Source organism: Aedes albopictus, chromosome 1, assembly GCF_035046485.1.
Source record: "Aedes albopictus strain Foshan chromosome 1, AalbF5, whole genome shotgun sequence".
NCBI lineage: Eukaryota > Metazoa > Arthropoda > Insecta > Diptera > Culicidae > Aedes > Aedes albopictus.
Window position 1 is genome coordinate 294,919,792 of NC_085136.1, and position 13,469 is coordinate 294,933,260.

Sequence of the window (13,469 nt, forward strand, 5' to 3'; positions counted from 1 at the left end):
CATCGTCGACACCGCTGCTGGATGATGCACACAAATTAGTCTCTTGTCTAGCTTTAGGTATGTGCTATGGGGTCGGTCGATTCGCGCACATCGAGACGTAGTATGTATAATTCAGATGCAATGAGAACCGTCATTATATGGGTGAGAGTACCTGGGGCAAAATAGATAACTGTACTGAGCCAATTACATCGATACACCACAGACAACCATACGTAGCACTGATAAAATTTCCATCGACCACGATCATTTTAATTCTTCTAAGTTGTGACCTTCTCAACCAAAGGCGCGTGCGTCGTTTTTTTTGCGTTTGACATTTCACACTAGCGCCTTCTGCTGGTATTGTTGCATAATGTAGTGTTTCGTGAAACATGTTCACCAGGAAGAGTTAAAGTAAACTGGGCAATGGACTTAAAAAAATGTTCTAGGTGTTGCTTCTGAATGTCTGTGGATTCACTCCCTTACAGCTTCCAGCAGAAAAGCAAAACTGCTGATGGTTTTTAAACTAATACTAGCCATGCAGTTTCTTTGATAGAACCGTTATTATTTGACTGAAACCACTTTCAAAAGAAGCAGTCCGACCATATCACTACATACAAATCTACTTGAAATAGCATTCTTGGGAGAGAATCTTTCTCATTTCAAAGGGTGACTTATTTGCTTCATGTGAGGTAGGTCAAGGCAACCTTAATTACATATGTTTAGTTGGACACAACGGTACCACGGTACCTGTTACTGATTTAAGTATGCAGATTTACGTTTATAGTTATTTATGCAACGAGTTGCAAAAAGATGATTTTTTCAGCACGAGTCGTACATTTATCCAACGAGGCTTGCCGAGCTACATTTCAATTTATTTACACTGCTATTATTTTGAACGATTTCACTTAGTGTTTAACTTTTTTCCACGTGCTTCGAAAATTCTTAAATTTTGCTTTAACATTATATTCCATTTTTGTAGTTTTTTTTTTAATTTATTCGTTTATTTGGAAGGCTCGGGCGCCACATGGGCATAACTGAACCGAAATCATTTGTTCATTTTTTTCACATTATTTTACATTTAACATTTTTTTGTATACTGTCTTAAATACTATGTTAGTTTGGGAAGCCGAGGTTAGGGATTACGAAAAATTAAAATTGTGAAGGAATTCGCTAGCGCCCACCTTAGCCAGAGAGTCCGCCTTCTCATTGCCCGGAATCGAGCAATGTGAAGGGACCCAAGCTATGGTGGTGATGTATGAGCGTTTGAACAAAGTATTCAAGACCTGGCGTATTCCCTTCAGGAAGTACGCTGAGTGCTTCATCAGTTTCATTGACCGAACAGCCTCCAGAGAGCTAAGACTGTCGGTAAAAATGAAGTAGTGCTCAAGTGGAAGAGTGCTAATGTACTCTAAGGTGTAGTATATAGCCGCTAGCTCAGCAACGTATACCGAATAGGGCTTTTGAAGCATGAAGGCGGCGCTATGAAAATCGTTGTAGGCATCAAAACCAGTGGAATCATTTGATTTTGAACCATCCGTGAAGAACTGTCTGTCCCCGCTAATATGCCCGAACTTACTTGCAAAGATTTGCGGAATACACATAGAACGAAAAGATTCTGGTATACCATGGACCTCATCCTTCATGGACAGATCAAAATCCACAGAGGACCTGTCGAAGTCTGAGAAGTTGTCACGATTGGTGTTAACCGAAAATGGGTTTACCTCCGCGTCATGTACCAGTAGTACACACTCATAAAACGAGTTTGAAGGTTCTGTTCGAGCAGCTTTTCGAAATTTTCTATGGCCAATGGATTCACAACCTCGCATCGGATGAGGAATCGGAACGACAACTCCGTAAAGCGGTCTGTCAGAGGCTGTACACCAGCAAGTACCTCTAAACTCATTGTGTGAGTCGAGTTCATGCAACCTAACGCGATCCGAAGGCAACGGTACTGAACCCGTTGAAGCTTCAGCAAGTGTGTTTTCGCCGCGGATTGAAAACAAAAACTACCTGATCAGATATCCCGGGTTGCGCTCCCCATTATGTTCCGGTAGTAGTTCGCATAAAGTTGATTCGTTTCTGGCATTTTCTGTATCAGATACACAATGTGCTTCCCCCAGGTGCATTTGGAGTCGAACCAGACGCCGAGATATTGAGAAGACATGCTATGAGTGATTGTCTTACCCATCAGATTGAGCGGAAACTTAGCCGGTTTGTGTTTTTTAGAAAAGACAACCATCTCGGTTTTCTGCGGAGAGAATTCGATACCCAGCTTCAGCTTGAGAGCCTAAGTAGACAAATTGTCCAAAGTATCCTGTAATGGTCCTGCTATTGATCCCGTCACAGAAACAACACAGTCATCCGCAAGCTGTCTTAACGTGCAATTTTCCATGAGACAATCATCTATGTCTCTGACATAAAAAATGTAAAGAAGGGGGATTAGACATGAACTCTGGGGGAGACCCATGTAGCTAATTCGTGAAACTGTCAAGTCGCCATGAGCAAAACACATCTGCTTCTTATACGGCAAATTGAACAAAAAGTTGTTCATAATTGGTGAAAGGCCACTTTCGTGTAGTTTGTCGGAAAGAACATCGATACAAACTGAATCAAAAGCCCCCTTGATATCCAAAAACACTGAGCCCATTTGCTCCTTTTGCGCAAAGGAAAGCGGAATTTCTGAAGAAAGCAACGCAAGACAGTCGTTCGTTCCTTTACCTCTGCGGAAACCAAACTGTGTATCTGACAACATGCCATTCGATTCAACCCATTTGTCCAGTCGAAAGAGAATCATCTTCTCCAACAACTTCCGTAGACAAGACAACATCGCGATTGGACGGTACGAATTATGATCCGACGCGGGTTTACCGGGTATTTGAATAACTATCACTCTCACTTGTTTCCAATCATCCGGAACGATGTTGTTATCCAGGAACTGATTGAACAAGTTCAACAAGCGCCTCTTAACGACGTCAGGGAGGTTTTTAAGCAAGTTGAACTTAATTCGATCCATTCCACACTGTTTCCAAAGGTCCAATTTCGTGATCGAAATTGTTTTGGGCATGAAAAATTGATTTTAGAGGTTTGGTGTCTTCGAAGAAGTTGTTTGGTATATCAGAGCCCTTTTTTGGAAGTATCACCAATGTGATTAATCCACCTAAAAGTGAGATAGAAATTCGATTTTTTTTTTCATAAGTGAAGATAGCTTGTTTATGTCTTCAGCAAAGTTGTAGAAAATGTCATTATGAGAAAACTTGCCAAACAAACTTTTGCTCTATCTGCTCAATTTCTAGAGATATGGGTCATTATTTGTGAATGGCCCCTTAAAATCAGTTTTTTTTGTTGTAACTTTATCCAGATATTTTTGGGAATTTTCAAATGTTCTACAAAATTATTTAATATGACAAAATACGTGTTTCTTTTGAAGACGGCAACATTGTATCTTTGATAGTTTTTGAGATATTTACTAATGTATTTTGAAAAGTAGCCTTTTTTACGGCTTTGTGACATTTGCAGAGGCAAATTGGGGCAAGATTTTTCAATTGAATATGACAGAAGTTTATAAAAGGTGTAAATTTTGTTTCAACTCAGGCTGGACACTTTCTTCTTGACAGTAAAATTAAGCTGTGAAATATTTTAGTTCGTAACTGAAATTTTCAAAAAACTCAAAAAGTATTGAAGATAGAACTTTGTCGTCTTTAAAGAAAACTTGTCTTTTATCATTTATAATAAGTTTGTAGAACATTTGAAAATTCCTAAAAATGTCTGAAAAAAGTTACAATGAAAAAACTGATATTTAGGGGTCGTTAACAGAAAATGACCCATATCTTTCAAAACGGAGCAGATAGGACAAAAGTTTGTTGCAAGAAGTTGTTTGATAGACAAGAATCCTTCTTTTGAAAGTATTACTTTTGTGATCAATTCACCTAGTAGTGAGATGAAAATTCAGTGTTTACCATATGTGAATATAGTATACTGATGTCTTCAGGAAAGTTGCAGGAAATATCATTATAAGAAAACTTGCCGAACAAACTTTTGTTCTATATGCTCCATTTTGAAAGATATGGGTCATTTTCTGAAAACGACCCCTAAATATCAGTTCTTTCATTGTAACTTTTTTCAGACTTTCTTAGGAATTTTTAAATGTTCTACAAAGTTATTATATATGATAAAATACATGTTTTCTTTAAAGACGACAAAGTTCTATCTTCAATACTTTTTTGAGATTTTGAAAATTTCAGTTACGAACTAAAATATTTCACAGCTCAATTTTACTGCCAAGGAAGCAAGTGTCCAGCCTGAGTTGAAAACATAATTTACACCTATTATAAACTTCTTTCATATTCAATTGAAAAATCTTGCCCCATTTTGCCTCTGTAATTGTCACAAAGCCGTAAAAAAGTAGCCTTTTAAATAAATTATTGAATATCTCAAAAACTATCAAAGATACAATGTTGCCGTCTTCAGAAGAAACACGTATTTTGTCATATTAAATAACTTTGTAGAACATTTGAAAATTCCCGAAAATGTGTGGTAAAAGTTACAACAAAAAAACTGATTTTAAGGGGTCAATCACAAATAATGGCCCATATCTCTAGAAATTGAGCAGATAGAGCAAAACATTGTTTGGCAAATTTTCTCATAATGACATTTTCTACAACTTTGCTGAAGACATAAACACGCTATCTTCACTTATGAAAAAAAAAATCGAATTTCTATCTCACTTTTATGTGGATTAATCACATTAGTGATACTTCCAAAAGAAGGGGTCTGATATACCAAACAACTTCTTCGAAGACACCAAACCTCTAAAATCAATTTTTCATGACCAAAACAATTTCGATCATGAAATTGGGCCTTTGGAAACAGTGTGCGACGTTCCAAAAAGTTCTCATCGATGTCTCGCGTAACAAACCCTCGACGAACCGACGCCAGTAACCGCATTTTTCGCCATGATCAAGTTCTTAAACTTGCTTTCAAGGGAAGTGAACCGCTTAAAGTTTTCGACCGAACCGCGTTTCCGAAACTCTTTGAACGCAGCGGATTTCTCGCGATAGATTTACACTCGCTATCTCACCACGGATTGACCGACGGACCTGAGACTGGACAACGTTGTGCCTGAAGCGCGCTACTGATGATCAGTTCTGATAGAAACCGATACTCTTCCCGCGGTGGAAGGACTTCTACCGATTGCTCACCGTCGATGATTGCTTCCGCGTACTTACCCCAGTCACACAGTGGAGCACCTAGTACATCAAAACTGATCAAAATTATTTTGACGCATTTTCACAACCCAAATGCAACCCAAATTAGTAATGAAACGTATTTCATAGTTTTCGTATTTTTTTATTTCGTCATTAGGGTGACCAATTTTATGATTGTAAAAGTCAAAATTTTTCGAAACTAAAATTTTTCAAAAAATCACAATTTTTGAACCAGTTGACCGATTTTAAACTTCTTTTTTTTTGCTTGAAAGCTGTTGAGTTCTAGTTTTCAGCAAAAATACGTTCAGATGGCCGAATAGTGTTTTAAGGCAAATAATATCATATAATAATATAATTATTACGATTTTTTCAAAGTGTTGCAACTTTTGAAATCGGAAACATCCGGAAGGTTTTCTTTCTGCATTTGAAAGAGGAACAATAGTTTTATCATACACTAAACGCAGATTTTCCGGAAACAGCCGGAAAATCAACTTATTTCATTTTGAGTGTACGGTAAAGGATTCCATCAAATATTTTTTTCAATATTTTCATATATTGTATGTAAATTCAACGTCAATTTGTTTGGGTTTCAAATTAACAGAATAACAACATTAACCTTCTTTAACAAACTGCATTGTTGAATTGATTGACTTTCAATTTCATTCACTTTGTACGGTCAAAACTAGCTCGCGCTGTGAGTTATATCAAAGAAAACGGCTAAACTTCAGCTTCACTTAACCTCTTCTGATAAGCGTAAACAAAACATTTGTACACTGCTTAGCTGTCAAACGATTACACGATAACTACACTTGGCAAAAACACAACGGAAAACCCAATTACTTCATTTTGAATTTTTCCACTTATGATCAGGTTTTGATGTGATTTACTCCAATGTGAGTCAATGTGTTTCGTGAGGTCGTAGGAAATGTCGATAGATGGAGGTTGATGTGAACCATTGGAAATAGAAACAACGATCGGAAGGTGATCACTACCATGGGGATCCTGGATAACCCTCCATGTGCGCCACTCGCGTAACTTCTCCGGTGTTCAAAATTGTCATGTTGAAGTCGTCGCAGAGGTCATATATCATAGTTTATCGGCTGTCATCGTACAGTTCCCCCCAGCCTGTGCCATGGGAGTTGAAATCCCCCATGAGCAGCCGTGGCTCAGGCATAACCGAGCAGATGTGAGCGAGATCCCTGCGAGATATCGCAGTTCTCGGAGGAAGATATATGGAGCCAACACTGAGGGTTTTACCTCGGATAGTAACCTCACATGCAACGGCTTCGATGCCTGTAATAGGATGAAAATCGACTCTGTAAAATGAGTGCTGCTTCTTGATCCCTAGAAGCACCCCTCCGTACGAGTCGGACCGATCAAGACGAATAATGTTGAAATCGGAAAAAGGTAAGGTTACATCGGGTGTCAGCCATGTTTCGGATAACGCAAAACATCGCATTGTAAATTGCTAAGTAAAAATTTAAAAACGTCTAATTTTGGTACAATACTACGACAGTTCCAGTGTAGAACAGAAATCATTTCATCGACCTCGGTGGTTGAATTAGCTATCGAAAGATACGATTGTCGCAAGGAGGGGCATTTTAGAAGCCAACTGCTTCAAAAGAGGAGCCACACAAGGAAGAAGCCCTTTGACAATGCTCTTCACTGAGTCGGAAGCATTAAAGAAGTTAAGGATGATGTCTACGATGCCAGAAAGCGTAAACATCGGAGCACCAAGGGGTTGTTCCTGGTTCTCCGAATGCTGTCCCTCTGACTGAGAAGTCGAAAAAATTGGAACATCTGGGATTTTTGATGTTCCCGGGAGCGAAGGTAAGTCTCGTTCATCTTGGATTTTGAATCCAGGAGGTGAACGTTTGTTGCCTTTCTTAACACTCCTAGAATTGGTCACGGTGGGTTGGGGGTCACTGCTACGCAGATTCCGATGTTTTTGGTGGGTCTCTGGAGCCTCATCCGTTTCCTCGTTTCACCCTTAAAAACAAAGGGAACCCCGTTCCCAACCTCAGAGTCAGAGCCCTGATCATCGACAAAGACGAGTAAATGTTGTGCGATTTAACGACCGGAGCAGCTTTTCTCAGCATTTCGGCGTAGCTTCGCCTTGAACGCTGCTGCAACGATCGTTTTTGATGTTGTTTTCGCTGTATGTACTTCGGGCAAACATTGAGATCATGTGGTCGCTGCCACAAAAAACACACTTTGCCAATCGCCAGCAGATCTGGTAATGCTGATCCGGAGAAGGTCACACAAAATTCATCAGATGGTGTGTAAACCTTCTTCTCGCCCTCCTGGGAAACCGAATGCAGTTGCCGGCAATCCAGTATCTGGACAGGAGGTAGAGAAGGGTTATGGAAACGACCACAGCCTTGCATGATCGTTTCGCAGGTCAAAGATTCGTCGGCGACCTTTCCCGAAATCTCGATCTGGTGACTTGGAAGGTACACGTGATACACAAGCGTAAATAACTCACAGGCCACAATCTCATTAGCCTGTTTTCGGTCGCCTACTGTGACCCGATGCTTAGCTGTACCGACCATGTCAATGGAGACAACGGAAGAATACCGCTTAGTCAGATCCTTACTGATTTGAACAGTGTTCAAACGTTTGCCTTTGGGTCGGGTGGAAACGCACGATGATTTGCTCTCCCTGCTGCTGGGTTGGTGTTGGTCGAAGACTGCTCACACACACGTTGATCGGACACTCACCAACGTAGTCTAAGCGTGCGCGTGGGTACGCTGAGGAAAAATACCGGACCACGTGGACGGCTATACGCACTAAATCTGCACTTTTTGACGGGTAATGGCTCTGCCAATGTACTATATCTTGCAAGCGCGGCTTGGGTTGGGATAACCACTGCTTGCACACTGCTGCACTTGCCCATCGAAAAAAAACACTGGATTTGAAAAAAAACGAGGAGAATCCCGGACGCGTGAAACTGTCGACTGTCTCGCGCGGTAGCTCAACAACGAATTCCATTTTTGTAGTTCGCTTTCAAATTTTCAGCTCAAGCTCAATCGCTCATAGGCGAACAATGTTACAGCATGCCAAAGTTGGCCATTTTGTATGGAAAACGGCTTTCACTGCTAAAACTGCATATAACCCCTTAATTTATTGTATAGAGCAGATTCCGATATCTAACAACAGAGTGTTTCTTCGAGGCTTATCACCCAGTCGGTCTGATATAGATTTGGTTCAATAACTATTCGACCGAACGTCCATTCAGCCTAATGACTCTGCATCGAAAAGATCTATTCATGATATTTTTTTGTGTCGCCACTGGATTTTGTTTAGGGACTATTTTAGAATGATAGCTTTAAAATCTAAGTTCAACTTTTTTGTCTGAACTCGCTACTATTTGCTGGGATGTGTTTGCGTTCCTAAGTACTAACTTGCGTTTACACGTTTGAAGAAGGTCCAGAAATGCACCAATAGAGCAACGTTTTCCGCTTTAGGCGAAGTCGAAAAATTCTTCCAAAATCCGACAAGCAAAAACTTTCACCAGTCATTCAGGTGCATCACAGCGCCTGAACTATTTAGCCCATCAGCAAAGTGCCAGCCATGTCAGCTTCACCAGCACCTACATATTACTATGCGAAGCATGGGGTTTTTCTGCTGATGGTGCTTGCAGTAAACGTGGCTATAGTGCATCAGCACCAGTTTACGCCAGTCGCCTGTCTGGTTCATAGACAATAACGAAGGGTGACGGTAAATAGTTGCAGTGTAATGAAAATAAACGGGAGTCTTGTTGCTGACAGATTTTCTACAAATATTTGTGTCTGAAACCTTGGCGAAACTCATAATGGATTTTGTTTGGAAAAAATTGCGCATGAAGGATTGAAGGAAAACTTTCGAAGTCCATGAACAAGCTTTTTTAAGTTATCTCTAGAACGATTCCTTAACGAATTTCTGAACAAAAATCTTGTAGAAATGCTGAAAGTATATTTTTATAAATGTATGTATGATTGTCGTATAAACAATAAATAATAACTCAATGGCGTGCAAACTATATGACGTATATTCAAAAATAGCTCGCTCGTGTTGAGAACTGATTCGATCTGTTTCAAAAAGCCCGTCAACCATCTCCGCCGTCCTGGGATGGCTCCATTATGCAGCGATCTGGGCGTCAGTTTTCCACAAAACTAAGCCCCTTAGGCAGCGACCGGCCAGGCGACACACTGTGGTTGATCAATGGCTATCTGTATATTACCATCCATCGACGACTTCGACGACGACGACCATGTGGCCAAAAGTCCTCACTGCCAGACCATCAGTGCAGCGAGTGCATGCCAGATCCCACTGCAGCTTTTCCCTCTTCATTCGGCAGTGGAGTTGAAATAATCGGAGCTGACACACTGTGTCCTGTTTCCGTGTCCCAACAACCTCTCTCAGAGTGCTCACCAGCATGTCACGCGTTGGTTGGTTGGTTGGGTAGAACGTTGATGTGGATTGGTTTGGTCTGGCCTGGCCTAGCCTGGAGAAGCGGCTTTCCGGATGTTGTGGCAGGCTGTCACTTTGGTGCACCGCACCATTGGTCATTGCGTTGCTGCAGCTCATGGAAAGGCCAGTCACTATGGTTCTGCTGATAGGCAATGCGACACTTGAAAGTTAAATTTTGATTGTTTCTGACCGCTATGCGGTTCACACAGGCTTGTGAACTCAGTTGCGAACAATATTTGATGGAACAGCCCCGTCACACATTGTAACAATTTCCCCCATATCTGAAATTAATCATCTCTACATTTTTCCGCATTTTTTCAGGTACGTGCCACCGGTAAAATGTACGCCTGCAAAAAACTTGAAAAGAAGCGCATCAAAAAGCGGAAAGGCGAATCGATGGTGCTGATAGAGAAGCAAATCCTGCAGAAAATTAACTCCCGTTTTGTGGTGAACTTGGCGTACGCTTACGAAACCAAGGACGCTCTTTGTCTGGTCCTGACGATTATGAATGGTAAGTGGATGATGGATGTAGGATGTGGAAAATGCGTCCTGTTTTGGGCACTTTCCGTTATAAAGCCTGTATCCGCAATAGTTTGAAGCAAACACGTCAGTAACTTCGCAAATGATGCATTCGGCGTAGCTTAGGAGTAACTCCGCAAATATCTTACGATTTGCTAAATATTCTTTCAGTAGATCAAATGCAAATTAACAAATATTGCCAAACTACGCATTTCCTTTCCAGGTGGAGATCTCAAATTTCACATCTACAACATGGGTGGCGATCCCGGATTCGAGATGAATCGGGCGCGGTTTTACGCCGCCGAGGTAGTCTGCGGGCTGGAACATCTACACCAGATGGGCATCGTGTACCGGGATTGCAAGCCGGAAAACATCCTCCTGGACGACACCGGGCACGTGCGGATATCGGACTTGGGGCTGGCGGTGGAAATTCCCGAGGGTGAAATGGTCAGGGGGAGGGTTGGTACCGTTGGTAGGTTTGTCCATTTGGCTCATTCCAGCGGTAGTTCTTAACTTCACTGTCCTCTTATTTCCAGGATACATGGCTCCGGAAGTCATAGACAACGAAAAATATGCATTTTCGCCGGATTGGTTCAGCTTTGGGTGCTTGCTGTACGAGATGATCGAAGGTCAGGCTCCGTTCCGGGCGCGGAAGGAAAAGGTGAAACGAGAGGAGGTCGACCGCCGGGTGAAGGAAGATGCCGAGAAATACTCTCACAAATTTAGTGACGATGCCAAAATCCTGTGCCAACAGTTACTCATGAAGGCCGTCAAGAACCGGCTGGGGTGCCGCAACGGTCGGTACGGTGCCCGGGAGGTCAAACTGAGCGGCTTTTTCAGCAGTATTAATTGGAAGCGGCTTGACGCGGGCGTTGTGGAACCGCCATTTGTACCGGACGTGAGTTTTTATCATAGGTTAAAAGTCGTGAATTCATCTGAATCTGGTTTTTCAAATTTTTAGCCACATGCGGTCTATGCCAAAGACGTGCTCGACATCGAGCAGTTCTCGACGGTCAAGGGGGTGAATCTGGACGCGACGGATGAGAATTTCTACTCGAAATTCAACACCGGTTCGGTGTCGATACCGTGGCAGAACGAGATGATCGAGACGGAATGCTTCCGGGAGTTGAACGTGTTCGGGCAGGACGAGTGCCCGACGCCTGACTTGCTCATCAATGCGCCGCCGGTGGTGGAGAAGCCCGGTTGCTTTCCGTTCCGAAGGAAGGTGAGTGATTGTGCACTATTCATTGATTTGGTATATTTTCCCACTAGAATTTGACCTGCCTCTTTCTTTCATTGTTCTTCCGACTATTAATACTTTCTCATTTCTCAATTGAAGAGCTTTCTTTTGATGGATTTTGGAATTCCTTATCAATTTTGCGTACCGTGCGAGACCCACACGGAGAAATTCAATTACCTAAATTTAAGTATTTTTAGACTCACTTTTGAGTTCTTTTTTGTCTTCTCTCTCATCCACTCTCTTTGTTGTTGTCAGAGAGCGAAGAGCAAATCATCCCAACTTTGACAGTTCGGTGCGGGAAGCCAAAATTGAGTAAACAGCTTTGAACACAAATTTGAGTATTTTTATCTGACAGTTGGGTGAAAAAACTTAAGCGATAGGTACTTTGTCACTCGGGATCAAATGTAAATAACCCACTTCAGCATCGCTTCCACGAACTCAATTTCGGGTACCCGCACGAAACCCTGAAGTTGAGTGAAATAAACTCACATTTGGGTCCTTTTTTTTCTCCGTGTATATTCTGATCAATAAAGAATAGGGGTAGGCGGGGCATAATGAGCACCGTGTATTTTCACTGTAAATTTCCAAATTTTAGAAACAATTTACTTGATTGCAGCTTAATATTATCAAATCTAATGAATCGATGACGAAACATTAGTCAAACAATCCATTTGCCTTGATAAAATGAATCAAAATGCGTTAAGTGGTCATATACTGGGGAAATATTATAATAATCAGCTGACCTAGAATAAAGTTTTGGGAAGGAAATAACAACCTAGTGGGTATCCTTGATACTTCCTGGGCCAATGAAATGTATTTGTGAGACTTATCAAATAGTTGTCGAAAAAATGTCGAAAAAATATGCTTCAAAAAGTTTATAGTAGGGTGGGGCAAATTGAGCAACCGGTGGAAAAATTATTTAAATTATGGTTTTCTCTGTTTTGATGCATATAGTAAGGTTTTGACAATAATTTTTAATTTATTAGCTTGAAAAATCCAGTATTTGTATATTATCCCCGTTTAAAAATACCTTAATAGTTGACTCCTTGAAACTCCACGGTTCCCCTTCAAATTAAATCCCGTAATCCCTCAAATTCTCAATGGTTGTGGCTGGCACGCTTTATCATTTACAAGAATAGCCAATTAGCATTTTATTGTATACAAAATAGGGATTGATCATCCTGCCCCACCTAAGGTGCTCATTATGCCCCACCCCAAAAACGCAATTCACGATTTTATACGTTAAAAAAAAAAACATTAAATTTTGCAACATTTTGATCATCAACGATCAAATCTGACTATACATGTCAATGGTTGCTCCTCCGTGATTGATCTGAGCTGGTACCAATTGCACTGAGATCCAAATGAATAAGGGCTGGGGGACACTCCACTTATCCTCAAAGTGAAATTTAAGCAGCTCATACATTTTTTATCAATAACGGCGCCGACCACGTCCTTAGCCAGTTGGGAAGGAAAAGGAATGTTAGAGTGTGCTGGTTGTTGCTACTAAAAACCGAGCGCACCTCTGCATCTCCACAACCAGCACGGACGGGGGTATTTGTTAGACGGAAAGGATGGGAGATCTGGGAGTCACCGTTGGGTCGGTGATGCGATCGATGGATAGGGATTATTTATACAGGGTGCGTGCGATATTTTTGCACTAAATCATATCGTAATCATAAAACACGTTTTAAGAATAATTCGACAATAGATCTATACTAAATGATTTTTTCGCGAACAATTGTGATTATTTCAATGATTTAGGAAGAAAAAAGTGGTCCTAATGTCGATAACCTTTTTTGAACGATCCCGAGAACCGCTGCAAGTTCGTTTTAGTGTTGTTCTCTATATTTTGGTCAACAATTGTGTTATTTTAGGTAAAACTCCAATGGTATCGTCGTTATGTGTGCCGTTCAAAAAATATCCCATAAATTTGAAAAAGAGGTTTCTAGAAGACGAAAATGCGAACAACTTGAGTATAAATATATGGAGCAGCTGTATACTATCTGCATTTTCTCAGCTGTCAAGAACGCTATGAAGCTATTTTTTTCAGTGTAGTTGGGGGATTCCATAGG

The 13,469-nt window shown here is 41.1% G+C and overlaps 1 protein-coding gene across 1 annotated transcript in view; it reads left to right on the forward strand.

Moving 5' to 3' along the window:
• Positions 1-9,950: 9,950 nt before the first annotated feature.
• The window catches only part of LOC109403598 (G protein-coupled receptor kinase 2), a gene marked incomplete at its 5' end in the record, with an annotated part of 37,997 nt that continues 34,478 nt past the window's right edge, over positions 9,951-13,469 (forward strand). The window contains 4 exons of the mRNA XM_062860520.1: positions 9,951-10,146; positions 10,378-10,626; positions 10,691-11,052; positions 11,116-11,379. Coding sequence (XP_062716504.1) covers positions 9,951-10,146; positions 10,378-10,626; positions 10,691-11,052; positions 11,116-11,379 — 1,071 coding nt within the window. The remainder of the gene's footprint in view (positions 10,147-10,377; positions 10,627-10,690; positions 11,053-11,115; positions 11,380-13,469) is intronic.